The sequence below is a fragment of the Lathamus discolor genome, chromosome 1, assembly GCF_037157495.1.
Source record: "Lathamus discolor isolate bLatDis1 chromosome 1, bLatDis1.hap1, whole genome shotgun sequence".
NCBI classification, from domain to species: Eukaryota; Metazoa; Chordata; class Aves; order Psittaciformes; family Psittacidae; genus Lathamus; species Lathamus discolor.
The window spans coordinates 101514357-101529419 of record NC_088884.1 but is presented as its reverse complement, the minus strand read 5'-3'; the positions used below and the strand labels follow the sequence as shown (position 1 = coordinate 101529419).

Sequence of the window (15063 nt, the reverse complement as noted above, 5' to 3'; positions counted from 1 at the left end):
TTTTCAGAAGCATTCCAATAATACCTCTTCAAGCTTCTTTTCTACAAAATCCAAGTCAAATATATTAGAGCAGTTTCTTGTACACTGCTTTAACAGCACTGAAACGGTATCTGCCCAGAGAAAGGGAGCTAGCAGCGTCTTCCGTTAGAAAAGAGGGAAATCATCTTTCCAGTCAAATTGAAGAAGTTACTGTTGAAAACCACATTGCTGGTACTTCAGACTTTACTCTAGAACCCAAATAACTGCTGTAAATAGCAGAATGCTACTGTACCCATCCCACACCTATGTTCACTCTGGCAAGAGAAGTAATAAAAGAAAAAAAAAAAAAAGGCTCATTTGTGGTTAAGATACTTCCCAAGTTTCCACAGAGCACCAAATACTTAAAAATGCAGCCCTGCTAGCTGCAGCTGATTTTTAGCTCAGCTTTGCTGAAATGCCAACACCATACTGGCAGTGAACACTTATACTTCAGCTACCATTCATCTCTACATAAATATTTACCTTTCTAGCATATGTATTATTTTGTGAACTTGTTATTTAAGGTCCATGTGCCTCTTTAGTTATAAAACTTCAAGAACTCAGTAACAGAAAACTTTATTAAAATACATTTAAGAAATGCTACACTTGGATACTCTTAAGTGATTAACATTAAGTCTTTGCCCAAGACTTAGCAAATCTACACTAAATTACAAAGGGCAACAGAGAAAGGGGTAGGTGAAAGGACCAGACTTACTATCACAGATCTCTTAAATACTGAGACTATATCCTTCAGGCAGAACAGCGACTGCTATGCCTTAAGAGGATAAATCAGATTAGCTTTAAGACAGTTTTGCCTTAAGACATTCTTGACTGCTCTGTGCTAGAAGTCTGTCAGCAATTAAAGGGGCATGACAACAAATACCATTAAACAAATAAAGCACTGATATGCACAATAGTAAGAAAAGGTGTTTCAAAGAGCCAGGCTATTTTGATGCATCCTATAAACCACAAAACAGAGGATTTGTTTGAGAAGTTAGGAAAGCTTCTGATGATATACACATGTACTGAAGGATATCACGACACCATAGAAAGACTGTGAAGAGGGTCTACCAGGACACCTGGCTAATTGACAGTAAGAGCTATATACATCAAAGCCCCACGTAAGCCTGTTTCTAGCTGTCGTTTTTTTTGTTGTTGTTGTTTATTGTTTTGGTTGCCCCCTCCAAGAATGCAATACCCAACACAACCATTTTAATTCCTCTTAATTCCCCTGTGTACTGCCGAAGAAATACAGAAATAAGACACACACTGTACCTCAGTGAAATTTCAGGAATATTCCTCCACTAGGACAGTCAAAAGCTACATTAATGTAAGACACGCCACAATATGGCATGTTTTTCACCAAATTCTTGTCAAATTTATACCTGTATCCTTTATTTACTCCAGTCAGGAACTGACAGAACTAGCCACGTACAATACTAAATTAAGAAGCTCCCATGCAATTATATACACCTATTTTCTACGCATGTGCAAGACAGCTTTCCTATTTAGAACTATGACAACATGTTGCAAGTCCTTTTTTTTTTTTTAATTGCTTACACAATTGTACTTCAAAATCAGATGCACAAGGTAAAGAGCCTGACTGAAGAATTTCAGAATTTTGGCTCATGAAACTTTGAAGGACATTTAAAATAAACCTATTTGCTCATTCTAGTCTTCACAAATGCTTTCAAACATCAAAAGTATATTTGACACAGCTTCAAAATGAATCTCGCAAGCATTTTGTGTTTTTCCATTGAGGTTAGGTCTCGTTTCAGATTTGGAAATACGGTTCTTGATATCATCTCAAGTAAAAGATCATAATTAATACTTTTTTATTTTGTCTGCATCAGGTTCTTTAGCAGCTGACCAATTTGATTAAAGTACAGGTCCTGACACATGAGCAATGCCTGTTAACTTCACCAAGGCAACTCAGCTGCCCAAAAGAAACTTCTTTATGCCTATGAAGAAGTACACTGCAAATACCGTATGGAGAAGTAACATTCTAATGAAACTCAAGGACAATCAGAGCTCCTAAGCTACCAGCTAACTTGCCAGCTACATTAACCATTTTTAATGAGAAATGGGATAGATTATTTATGGTGGGTTAGAGGGCAGAGAATAAAGTTCTCTGAGGAAAACATTAAGTGTTTAATGATACAAGGTATTAATAGACAGAGCATTAATAATTCTGACATAATTACATTTCTCTGGGAAAAAACCCTGCTCAGAGCAAGTTTCTGCAAGATTTCTCTGCTGTCTTCTCACATACTACTTTGCTTTTGCTCCTGAAATAAAAGCTATTACAAATAAGGATGATGTATAATAAACCCACAGGGACAGAAAGAATGCCAGGCAAAACAGATCTGGTTTTAAATTGTAAATCGTCAACAAACTTTTTTGTAGCATTGATTGAGAAAAACAGATCTTCAAAACATAAGAAAAAGCACAAAACCAGTTCCTTCCAGAATTCACGTGTTGCTGAACTTTGCAAAAAGCATTAACAGAGGACACTTAGTTAATACATACAATGCAATGCAAATCACATAATATGGTAAAGCCTCATAAGAAATGGAGTTTTTCATAATATACTTGCACTTTACTATTAACTGTATAAAAAAATTAACATGATTTTCAGTGCTTCTTACACATACCAAGTAATGTCCTCGATTCACAAAACAGTAAGGGTAAACCACTAAGTTTACGAAATATCAACCTATGACAAATTTTTCTTTCACCACTACATACGCTGGTTTCATATTTGCATAAAATGTATTTACTTATTCAAAAGCTTTTAGCATGCATGAAAAAAGGCAACAATACCTCTTGTAATTGTAGCTCTTTCTTCTTAGCTGATAAGTTCAAATGCTTTTCTAACAAACTGTAGTTCTTCTCTGTCTCTTTATCAAACTTCTTCTTTTCCTCCTAGACACAGAAACAAAGTAACATTCATTTATACCTAAAAAATGTAAGAAATGCTTTTCTTTTTCAAAAATTCTACTTTATCAGAAACAAAGAGAAACAAACTGACACAGCTCCTAAACGAAAAGTATGTTTCCAACTCACTTCTCAAATTCATTTAAAGCCTAACTTGAAATGAAAATCCCATTGCATCATTACAGTGAAGCTTATCACACACACGCCTACATCTTCTAAGTTATAAAAGCCCCAGAAAACCACCTGCATGATTTACTGCATTTTTTTCAATATTGTTAGGAATCATCCACATCTTGTTTTTCAATATAGGACTTGAAGGGAAATATCAGTTTTACTGAAGAACACCCCCCCCCAAAAAAAAAAAACACCCCCAAAACCCAAAAAACTTTCCAGGGAAAAAGCTCCAACAGTTCCACAATTCAAAACCCAAAGGAAATACAGCTCCATATTCCATAGAATTTCTTGATTTTTAAAGCCATACGAAGATGTCTGTGCTGAATTTCTTCTTCTAGCAGACTGTTAACTGCACCCATGAAGAAAAACAACCAACACACTTTTTAAACTATAGAATAATCTCCATAAAACATAAAATCATGCTAGCAAAAGACAAACTCTCACAGACACATGAGTATCATTTACATGTGCAAACCCATTTTTCCAATCATTAAAAGCAACATACTGGAAGAGGGACAGCCACTAAATGCTTCTAGGAAATCTGAGCTCTTCGATCTACTTTAGGAGGAGAGATTGTAAAAAACCCCTTTCATTTCCTCAGTTCTAGTTTCCTGACTGTGGGGTAAGATAGAAATCAGTATTGATGAAACCAAACAACCAGTTTTGAAGCTATTTTTAATATAAGAAATTGCAGTTGAAAACTACCTATAATGAGTAAAATCAAGTATTTAATTACATATTAAAGAAGTGACAGATTTACTCCTCAGAAAGATACCAGTTCAATTCAAATACTTTCCATCAGCTGTCAATTTGATGTTCCATTTAACCATATTCTACCCACCATGCTAGTTAGACTGACAGATGTACTTTCTCTTATTTTTCTTTAAAACTTTTATTTTTAGTACTACAAGCGATACACATTTTTGTTCTCTGAACAACTGGATGTTGCAGATGGCATTCTACTGGAGAGGATCTAACCTGTTTAGGATGGCTTCTCAGCAAGGGCTTTTGCCAAAAATGATGGAGTTTTCTCCATTCTAAGTCTAAGAGCTTCCTTTAAAAAAGCAGCCACATCATACTTTACCAACCCAGAAACATCAAGATATGCATATGGTTTTAGTGCGATTACAGTTGCCGTATCAGCATATGGGAAATTAGGAAGAATGGGGAGTAGTGATCTGTGCTTATATTAGCAAAATTTCTGTTGATACATCAATCTTTGGGTGCTGCCAGGAAAAGTAAAAACAATAGCTCTATAGACTTCTACATAGGCAAAGCCAAAAACTTTACACATGTAGTTTGGGATTAGATCACAACACTTTTTACTAAGGGGTAATTCAGTAACGGTCTCAGCTTCCAGCACTGAGCAAACTCTTTTTCCTCTTAAGCCTAACTCAAGACCATTTCATCAGCAGGGGATGCAAAATACAGAAAATCTGAGACTGCAGATTCAACTTTAATTTTGTAATGGTAGAGTGTAAATTTTTCCTAATGCAAATACTACAAGTTGTTCCAGATATATTTCACTACTACATGCCATAACCTGGTTTTCAGAGCTAAGCAGTGTTGTATTTCCAGTGTTAGTACTTCAATTATATTCAATAAGCATGCAGTTAAGAATGTTCCAAGAGTTAAATATTTATTTAAAGGATTTTTATTTCAATGTTACATGATTATGCAAGACTGTTCTATTTTAAAGTCACTGAGAATTCTGTCCAAAAAAGAGAAAAATGGCTAAATCTAAAATAGGAGCTTCAACTTCACAAGAACAGCATGCAGGGACATAAGCTAAGAAACATTCACCCAAATAAAACGCGAGATGTAGACTGTGTGAATGTAACTTGTCATGTTGAAAACATCAGGGAGAGAATCCTGACTAGGAGATGAGTGAACATAATGAGGTAATTTAAAGTATTAGGAGTTCTCACTGCAAATCCAGCAATATTCTTTAACACTAAAAGTACTGTTGAAACAATCCATTCATTATAGCTGCTTTTATGACAATAGGTTACATTTAGAATGAATTCTCTCTTCCTTTGGAAGAATCCCTGTATTGCAGACCAAGTTCTTATTGTATGTTGGTTGGGATGTCTGATGTACTTAGGAGTCCATAAAACTACACAAAGCTCATTGGACTATTGAACTGTAATGATTTACAAACAGAGCACTTTCCACTCCTGAACACTGAAATCATATTCAGAACATATTAATCATTCCTGCCCAAGTCAGAATGTACAGTGCTCTTGTAACTGAAACACCATTTTGACTATCAAATATCACTGTTGATGAAGTCATAGAGTTGTAAAATAAAACAACTGCAGAGTGGTAGTTTAACAATGCATGAATTGAGTTTTCCAACAGAAAACTGCATTAAATTTCTTTTCTCTCTCCTGAACCCCCCTCCCCCATTTTTTTTTTTTTTTTTTTAAAGAGGATTTAAATTTCTCCCTGGAAGAAGGAAGGTAGGAAGACATCAAATTTGTCGCTGTTACTTTTATCCAAAGCTAGCCTGTATTTAAGACATTAAGTTTACTTTTGCCCCCTCCCTTTTTTCTTTTTTTTTTTTAATATACACAACATAGAGACTAAATAAAAAAATAAAAAAATTAAAAAATAAAAAAACAAAACCAAAAACAAAACCAGGACACTTTCAACATTCTCCATCCCTAATTTTAACCCACTCATACAGGAGCAACTCGAAGCAATAAAATACGGCAATTTTCACTTTGCAGGCTGCAAAAATATAATTAAAAGAATACAAATGAGCAAGCTCCTTTGGGTAATTAATATTCTTCAGCCTTTGTGCAACTGCAAGATACAAAGCAGAACAGAGTTACCCATGAAGAAGGTACTGCACAGAGTTACCCCTCTACTCTGCTCTTGTGAGACCTCACCTGGAATATTGTGTGCAGTTCTGGTGTCCTCAACATAAAAAGGACATGGAACTGTTGGAACAAGTCCAGAGGAGGGCCACGAGGATGATCAGGGGACTGGAGCACCTCCCATATGAAGACAGGCTGAGGAAGTTGGGGCTGTTCAGCCTGGAAAAGAGAAGGCTGCGTGGGGACCTCATAGCAGCCTTCCAGTACCTGAAGGGGGCCTATAGGGATGCTGGGGAGGGACTCTTCGCCAGGGACTGTAGTGACAGGATAAGGGGTAACAGGTTCAAACTTAAACAGGGGAAGTTTAGATTGGATATAAGGAGGAAATTCTTTCCTGTTAGGGTGGTGAGACACTGGAATGGGTTGCCCAGGGAGGTTGTGAGTGCTCCATCCCTGGCGGTGTTCAAGGCCAGGTTGGATGAAGCCTTGGGTGAGATGGTTTAGTGTGAGATGTCCCTGTCCATGGCAGGGGGGTTGGAACTAGATGATCTTGAGGTCCTTTCCAACCCTAACTATTCTATGATTCTAAGGGGAGCGCTGATAGCAGGATTGCTCCCATTCCAGATACGAAAGATAAGGGGAAATAGGACACATTCTTCTCAAAACATACTTTCCATTTGTTTCTGAAGCAAGTTCTCAAAGTGCATGAGGGGGGGAAGTGTGAATACATGCAATGTAAACAACAGTATCTCTCTGCCAATTACATGTCTTTCCTGCAATGTAATCCAAGCACAGAAGTTAAACAAACAACATAAAGGCAAGGCAGGACAAACCTTTACAGCTCCTAGCTGCTCTTTCCTAAATCTTTCCAAAGGTTTGATCAGAGTTTCAGTAACACTGAGTGCCTAAAGAAAAAAAAAGCATGGGTTAGGTTTCTGTAGCCAGACTGATGAGTCACTTTAGCACCAGCAATAAAAAGAAGGCAGCAAGCAAGCTCTGATGTAAACTAAAGGAGAAGCACACAAATCAGGAGACCTAAGTCCTAACTGGAAAAAAATAAAAAGAAATCGCATCTCTGAGCTCATTCAAGCTTTACAGTTTTCTATCCCTTATTTAAATCCACTCTCAAGAAAATTAACTCCAAAACAAATGCAGAAATTTCAGCCAAACTGCAACTGCTTTACTTGTGCAGTCTCACAGATCAGGTTGACATTCACAATGACCAAACACCAAAATGAGACACAGGACAAACGATTTTCATCTGGGGACATAGCAATTTCTGCAGCAACAAACACCACAAACAACTGCAGAATAGATACAGAGTAGCAAACAATCTTTCAATACACACTTAAAGCCATTAGACATTGATATCTAGGTATTTTAAAATATTTACATTTAAGTATTTTCAGAACACCTTAAATTAATCTAAGTTATAAAATCAAGAGGTGCAAAGTCAAGAAACAGAAAGTTTAGTTGATTGGGTAGGCATCCATTCACCAGTGCACTTACGATAAACAGCCTCAAAGCCATACTAACGAGAAAGAAAAATGACATAATATGCTCCTATAAGTAAAATTTTGTAGCTTATTAGATCTGGCCAGCAAACACGGTCCCTAGATCACATGAAATTTCACTGGAGATGCAGTAGGTTTGGTGCAAACAAGACTTAAAAGTTAAAAAAATGTTTGAAATTTCAGCAGAATTTGTAACTTCTTGAAAGCAACAGCAACACAGAAAAGAGGGCAAGTGTTGGAGGTGTGAAGGAACAGGTGGGATCCTTTTGGTCTCAGTCCTAAGGCAGACCCATACAGTAAATCATGCCCAGGACTGGACTTATACACAGCCATGGGCTTGAGCTGCCAGAAGTCCAGGCAGAGTTCCCTGATACAACAACATCCTAGACACAACAGAAGGCTTTCTCTCTTAATTCCGACACACACAACACACACACCCTCCAAAACACCCCCTTCATATGTGAAAAGTTCCATATAAAACAATACAGGCTTAAACCACCCTTCTGGAATACTTCTGAAAAGCTCTTATCATAAAACACAAGTGGGATGTATTAGAGATCTGGCACAACACAAATCTGAGCAGCACTGCAGGCTCCCACCCATCCCTGGAGCCATGAAGGGATTACAGGGAGAGTCATCCTGCCAGAGTCATCCTGCCAACTCACTGTAACCAGAGCAACCCAGACTTCAAAACACCCACGGCAGCACGCTAACCTATGTGGCTAACTGAAAACCCAAATACCGGGCAAGTCCGCGCTAAACTGCATGTTGCAGTCATCCGTGTAACAGATACTTCCTAACTTCAGAGCACTTGTTCCTGTGGCCCAAACTTTTTCTTTCTACATCCTGATTTTATCAACAAACACTTCAAGAACTCTTCAGTGCACCCTTGGTGGGACCAAAACAAAAACCAGGAAACCTGACAGTTTTGTCTTTCTAAAGGGTACAAGCAGCACCAAGCTAACCACACCACTGGAGAGCATTGTGTTGAGCTGGAGAATGGGAGAAGCACAACAGAGCAACTTCTGCCACATCTCCAGCCCAGCCAAGAGAGATCCTGAAGAGTTCATCCCACAGATGTAGGAATACTTCTGGTGGCTGGAGAGCCATTCATTCCCTGAGCTGCATCCACTCCCACCAGCAGAGAGGCAGGACAGCCAAACACACCAAACAGGAGCTGAGCTGTTCTACGAAGGAGTTAGCCCACCTGGCAATCAGGACACCTATATACTAACTATCTGAGCAGCTCCCAGGAGTCTCCAGGGCAGTTTTTAGGATACTCAGGTTTTTCAAACTTTCTCAGGCTCACAAAACTTTCCTGGAAATTCTTAGGAGCTGAAAGGAAAAAATAATTTGGATTTATAATCCGATCAAACACCAGAAAGTTTCCTGGACATAGCAGAAGTGCCTGAGGACTGACTTCAAGGATTCTCATAAGCCAGACTGAAGAATTGCATGTGGAAATCACAGAATAGTTCTTCTGTGCTGGAAAACTTGAAGAAGTTTAAATTATTTTCTCTATAATGACAAAGTGAGGAAGAAAGCCGTGAGGCCTCTGCAAGAGAGGATGACAGGAGCTGACAGGAGGTAAGAGCACCATGGTTAGTGGAACCATTTAAAAGCATTTAAAGGTAGAAATTGAACACTTAAATGGTCAGAAAGCAAAAAACTAATATCTAACAAGTTGCTTATTTGTTGTTTGAACATTTACAGAAAAAAAGTGAAACACAAGACAGTGAATGTATGCTGACCATGAAGTCTGAGCCAAAGAAAAACACGGCACCTTCATGTAACAGGAAGAAAAAGAAGAAAAGGAAGAAAAAGAAAAAGGGAAAAAAAAGGCTGTGGTTACTAAAACAGCAGGGCTCACTGCAAATCACTTAGTCTGCTAGACTCCTGCGCAGCATTAACCATGGGAACCACTAGAGGAATTTGTTTGTGGCAGAAAATAGTCTTTAAATCAAAATCGGATGTTCCCTCAGTGACTGCCAACAGATTCTACTGTTGCCAGTAACTTCTATCATTAAACAAAAAACCAAGCCTCCCCTTCTTCCAAAAAAAACACACATTTCTCTTTTTGCACAACTTTAAACTTTTGTTAACAGATGCTTCTCCAGCAGAATTTTGCCTGCAATACAGGTATTTATGACTTGTGACCTTTCTGTGTCTGGGTTAAACAACAGGGCTCGAGTGTTTCTTGGTGAAACGGGATTTTGTAGATCTTTGGTCATTCTCATGGAGCTTCATACCAGGCCCAGATATAAAAATGAGAGGAATACTTCCTCCTTACTGAAATGAGCATGTATGTGAGATGGTGTCCATAAACAGAAACTGTCAATCAAGACATGACTGGTGAACTTAACAATGGATTACAGAGCTGCTGTTCTGACTGGCAGAAACAAAAACAAAGTTCATAATTAAACTATGCAGAATACTGGATTAAATAGAGAGGCATTTACACTGCTCTGCAGTACTTAGATTCCAGTGCTTGTCATGAAAAGCTACAAAAAGATGCATACTTATTTATGGGACAAAAATATTACTTACACTGCTGTTCATTGTTAACTTCATTTATAACTTAGGAACTCAAAATGACACTTTTTATCTTTCCCACTAATGTTCAGATAACTAGGAAAAAAAGTAAAATTCTTCCAGTATAAGGAAATAAGCTAAGAATCACTTGAATACATTTGTCATTATCACTTCTGCCTTCCTTAAGAGCTAGGCCCGTGTTAAAATGTAAACTTTCCAAGAAAAGTTACACTAGACACTTAAGTTTAACATTCATTAATATAAAATTACATATTCCTTTCTCTTTCAAGTTCTATCTTGACTCTTAAATTTCATCCTTCTATTCCTCTAATCCTAGCAGATTATGATGATAGGAATATACTATTTAAAGGACACAAAAAAAATTCCTTCGTTTTTTCTACCTCACATCTATCCAAACCTATCTGAAAGGAATAAATACTCCATTTTAAAATCTGGCAGACAAACTACGGCAAGCGTAAGTCATAAATGAATCAATATGAAGAGGCCACGTCTCAGGTAACATTATCTTAACCAGCTTTACAAATGTCAAAGTCTCAGGAATGCTTTAAGAAATGTTTAACCTGATGAGAACACGTGCCTCAGGCAGACAGTCTGAAACCGCATGTGCTACACCCATACAACCATGGAAAGGTCAAAGAACTAACTTAACTTGAACATAAACCTGGCAATAACAGCAAAAAAAATTGTCATTGCTATCATCACCTCAGAAAATCACTGTATCCAACATTTCCAGCATGTTAAAGTAGGCTTTCAGCTTTGTGCACTCCCCCTAATTTCAGATGCCTTTATAAAACTGCACCTGCTCAGGCAGAGAAGTTGTACAGAATGGTGGTAAACCCCAACTTTTCCAGCTTTATATTCTTCAAAAGAAATAAGTAACAGACCCTAGATTAAAGGGGCCCAAACCAACATTTCCTAGAGCAGCCCACAAAGGCACAGGCTAAACCCATTAACAAGCACATTCACAGCTGTTTCCTACTTCATCAGTCAATTCAACAAGACCCAACAAGTACCTTACCAGTCAGTGTCAGTCCACAAAATGACTCCATTTAGTCTGTCACTCCTTCCCTTCTCAGAGAAGGTGGGAGTGTAGGTGCTTAGGGAGAAACTGCTTCCACAAACACCTCCTCCTTAGCACTGTAACCTGACAGACAGCTCCAGCCACTAGCATGGTCCTCATGCTTTCTCATCCTCCTGCAGCAGGCAAGGGCAGTCTTTAAGTTCCTGCTCCTCTCGCAGGTACAACCAGGCTTGTCTTGCAGAGGAGGAAGGCTGCTTGTGTGGGCTGTAAAGGCAGTATCCAACCCACAGGAGCTGTTTAGAAGTTGAGTCCGAGCTCTGTGGCTAAAAAGGCTAGATCAACCTAGGCTAAGCAAAATTTGTTTTGCTTATTAGAGAAACGCAACAGTGGCCCCCCAGCTTTCAGCCTAAAAACGTCCTTAGACCTCAGCCTTTACTGGAAGAGCTGAAAATTACACACTGCTCATCAACAACTCTGGGGGTGAGGTAAATACGTACACTGACTCTGCTCCATTCTGAATCTAAGCGTTCTCCCATAGAAGACAGGTTTACTAAGAAAAGAAAAAAAGAAGCCACAAACATACACCTTGCTACAGCCTGCACAGCAACACTGGAGTGCCAAGTTCCCAATTCTCACCCCAGAAACTGGAATGCAGATGAGATGCCAAACAGAAATGAGGGGTTTAAGTTTCCCAGTGTGCCAGCTGTAAATATATATTTGTAGACAGGGCCAGGATTGTTTGTCCCCTCAATAAATCCTAGAGGGAGGCCACCAGTCAGGAGGGCAGAGCTCATAAAACTGAACAAGTGTCAATGAAACTTGACCTGGAGAGGAAGTTTTGCCCTACTGAGTGCAACTGAGAATGTGGAAAGGAAGACATATCTAGCAGTGATTCAATAGCGAAGTAGTTAACACTGCTGCTAAATAAATTTACTTTCTAGTAAGGAAATTTACCACCTACAGCTGCGTTTCTGCTTCCAGAGGATACAGGTCTTGTGTTTTGCCTGAGAAATTGCAACATTCAGCCTAATAAAGCTGATTCTGATACCTCTAATGTTGGCAGAGAGAGGAGTATATAAAAACTGCTTTTTCATCCTAAAAATTTTCCTGCTTCACATAATGATTTGTTACTGATATTTCTCAAATCATTAAGATCTATGCCTCAAACCCTGTATTACATAACTCTGCAGATACAGTTCCACTACTTGAGGACATCAGAGGTTACTCGTGAAACCTCGATCTCTTCCTTTTCCCATGAGGACAACAGTTACAGGAATGCGCTTCCAGTTAGTTGCACAGCAAACTCTCCTGCCGGAATGCCCTGCAGGCAGAGTGGTGTATCTAACCACTTCTCAACACTGGTTTGATTTAACTGGAGCACTGACTGAAGTCATTGCAACCCACACCCAAAACACCTTTGTTTTCAAACCCAAGTTATCTTCTTGTAAGTGTCTGGATTTTCTCACTGCTCTAGACCTCTTCCTATAGCTATACAATATTAAATAATGAAACACCCTCAGCCATACATTGGGACTACAGACATGGGTGTTACAGACTACTGGATTTTTAGGGGAAGTCTCACTGCACATTAACACTTGGTGCATGTGTGCAGAAGCTATTAAAAAAAGTGATGCCCATTCCTCTGGATTCATCTGCTATGTAGGAAGCTATGCTGTAACAAGAGTCAGGCGGATAGATCAATCTGTCTTGGAGACAACCTATTTAGTACATTACCAAGATGCCAGGAGGCATCAACAAAACAAATTGCCTTCCTCTTAAGTGTTCCAGAAAACTGTCACCAGGGTTTAGTAATACGATGACAACTTCCTCAAATTGTTCCAGGGGAACTTCCTAGACCACTGGTCCACTGCCCCACAAGCCACGCTACAGGCACACCCCTGTCCTCCGTCCACACTTTCCAGCTCTTTTAAAAGCAGCAACCTTGACTTTAAGAGAATATAACAGCAGGAGTCCCGAGTCCCTCACTTCTAGCCAAAGGTCATTTCCCGTTCAGTGGAAGTTTATTACTGGTCTAAATGACAGACAGCTAAAAATGCCTCCTATGACCTAGCTGCTATGCTGTTTGCATTGATTCACTTGCCATCAACCTGTTGGCATCAAAAATTAAATTAGTTTCCTAAGCAAGCAATCCAAATTCTTTCACTTTTTAGAAAAAAGATAATTTAATTAAGACAATGGGGTTTAGTAAAGATTTCTTACTAAAAGCTATTTAATAGTCCTGGCTTTTGAATTAGTTTCTTCTTACAAAATACGTTACACTATAAAGAGAAAAATACAAAGCCATAAACATAACAAACAGGGAAAGAAATAGAGTTTCACAAGCAGCAACAAATCAGCTTTTCCCCATCTGCCACAGGGAAAAGCTGTGAATAACTCCTCCAAAGATGGACCTGCCTTTAGCAAACGGACTATGCAAGAGCAGAACAGTGCAAGAGAACATCGGTCTGGTTGTCAATAAAAGGAAGGAAGCACTTCCAGTCCATGCTTTGAAATCAGTGGTCGTATAATGATACTGACAATGCAAAAAGGCTGCTCAGGAAAGGAAATAGCATAAGCCTGTTTTCTTCATGCATGGCAAAGCTCATTGCTGAGCAAAAAGATGCCACTGAAAGGAAAGGAATCCAACAGTGAACAAGGGGTTCAGTGTTCAGTCAAGAATGAACTGCTCAATTATTGCTGGCGCTGACCGCCACAAGAAACAGTGATGTTATTAACAACCAGCAAAATCCAAACTGGTGACAGTTTTACAATGCAAATTCCAAACATTTCCCATTGATGAAATAACAGAATGAAAATGCTCCAGTGAATTATGTTGATGCATGTGAGACCACAGCATTGTCTGGAAGAGAAAAACTAGTGGTAACAGAACTTTTCATCCATGTTCACTCAGAGGTGGGAGGAATGCACCCAGAAGTGTCTTTGTAGTTTTTCTATTGTATAGAAAACAGCCATCTTTACTTTAGAAATTAACGTGCACAAGTTCATATGTAACTCACAAAACAAGTTCAAAAGTCTGTATATAACATTTAAAAAATTAAACAAACATTCAGTGTCAGGAACCACCACAACATAGAGATGTGCCTTAAGTAGTCATAGTTCCTCGTTAATGTTCCATACTGCGATCATTATATGATTGCCATCTGCCCTTGTGCCACACAGAGTGAAGGCTGGAAAATGAGATACAGCAGCAATTGTTCTCCTTGTTTCTAAAACTGGAAAATGTTTTATTAAATTGGACAATTTCATAAGGAAAAAAGGAATTTAGGTCATGTGATTAAGATAGTCAAATGCTATTTCAGTGCCTCTATTTCTTCACCCGAGAGTTTGAATATGCTGTTGGCAGCCTAATATTTCAGAAGTGCTCAATAATCATGCCTTTTCCAGCATCTCGGCAGATGTATTTGCAGTCTGTGCTGTCAGTGGACTTAAAAGGATCTGAATATAGAGAGTACTATCTAATGCCTTGAACTCTTATTGAATAGACCTTGAACACATCTTGCATCCAAAATTATTGATTTTTTTAACCCTAAATCAGTGAGTAAACTGATTGCTCTTTTGCACAGATTTCTTCAGATTACTGTGAAGATAGATTAAGACTTATGAACCTTTAAATACCCATAGGCAGAGGACCAAAGAAAAGCTTAGAAAAGTCAGTACCACCATCTCCACAGCAGAGGTAACTAGTGTAAGATAATACAAAGAGTCACTGAACAAAATTTAACAGTAAGCTATTCATAAATATTATCTGTTAAATGAGCACTTAACCTGTGAAATAAACACTCATGCACTTAAATACCTCATTGTAAAAGGTAAGCGTAAGTAAGTATAAATAAGCCTATGTACATATTTGCACGGATTATTGAAATTATATCTTTAGCCTTGTGAGTGTATGCCTTTGAACCTTAGCGACTTCTCTGAACTTGGGAAACCACAACTGGGAAACCTCTCCCCTCTTTTTTCTTTTAAGAGGAAGAACAGGAAGAAAGAATAAAATAGTAACTTC

General features: G+C 38.5%; 1 protein-coding gene across 2 annotated transcripts in view; it reads right to left on the bottom strand.

Annotated features, from left to right (window-relative positions):
- ARHGAP10 (Rho GTPase activating protein 10) overlaps positions 1–15063 on the bottom strand; it is a 154392-nt gene that overhangs the window by 90577 nt on the left and 48752 nt on the right. For both annotated transcript variants that reach the window (XM_065688430.1, XM_065688436.1), the window contains exons 4-5: positions 6785–6856; positions 2842–2943 (exon numbers count right to left, since the gene is read on the bottom strand). In XM_065688430.1, the coding sequence (XP_065544502.1) occupies positions 2842–2943; positions 6785–6856 (174 nt within the window). The remainder of the gene's footprint in view (positions 1–2841; positions 2944–6784; positions 6857–15063) is intronic.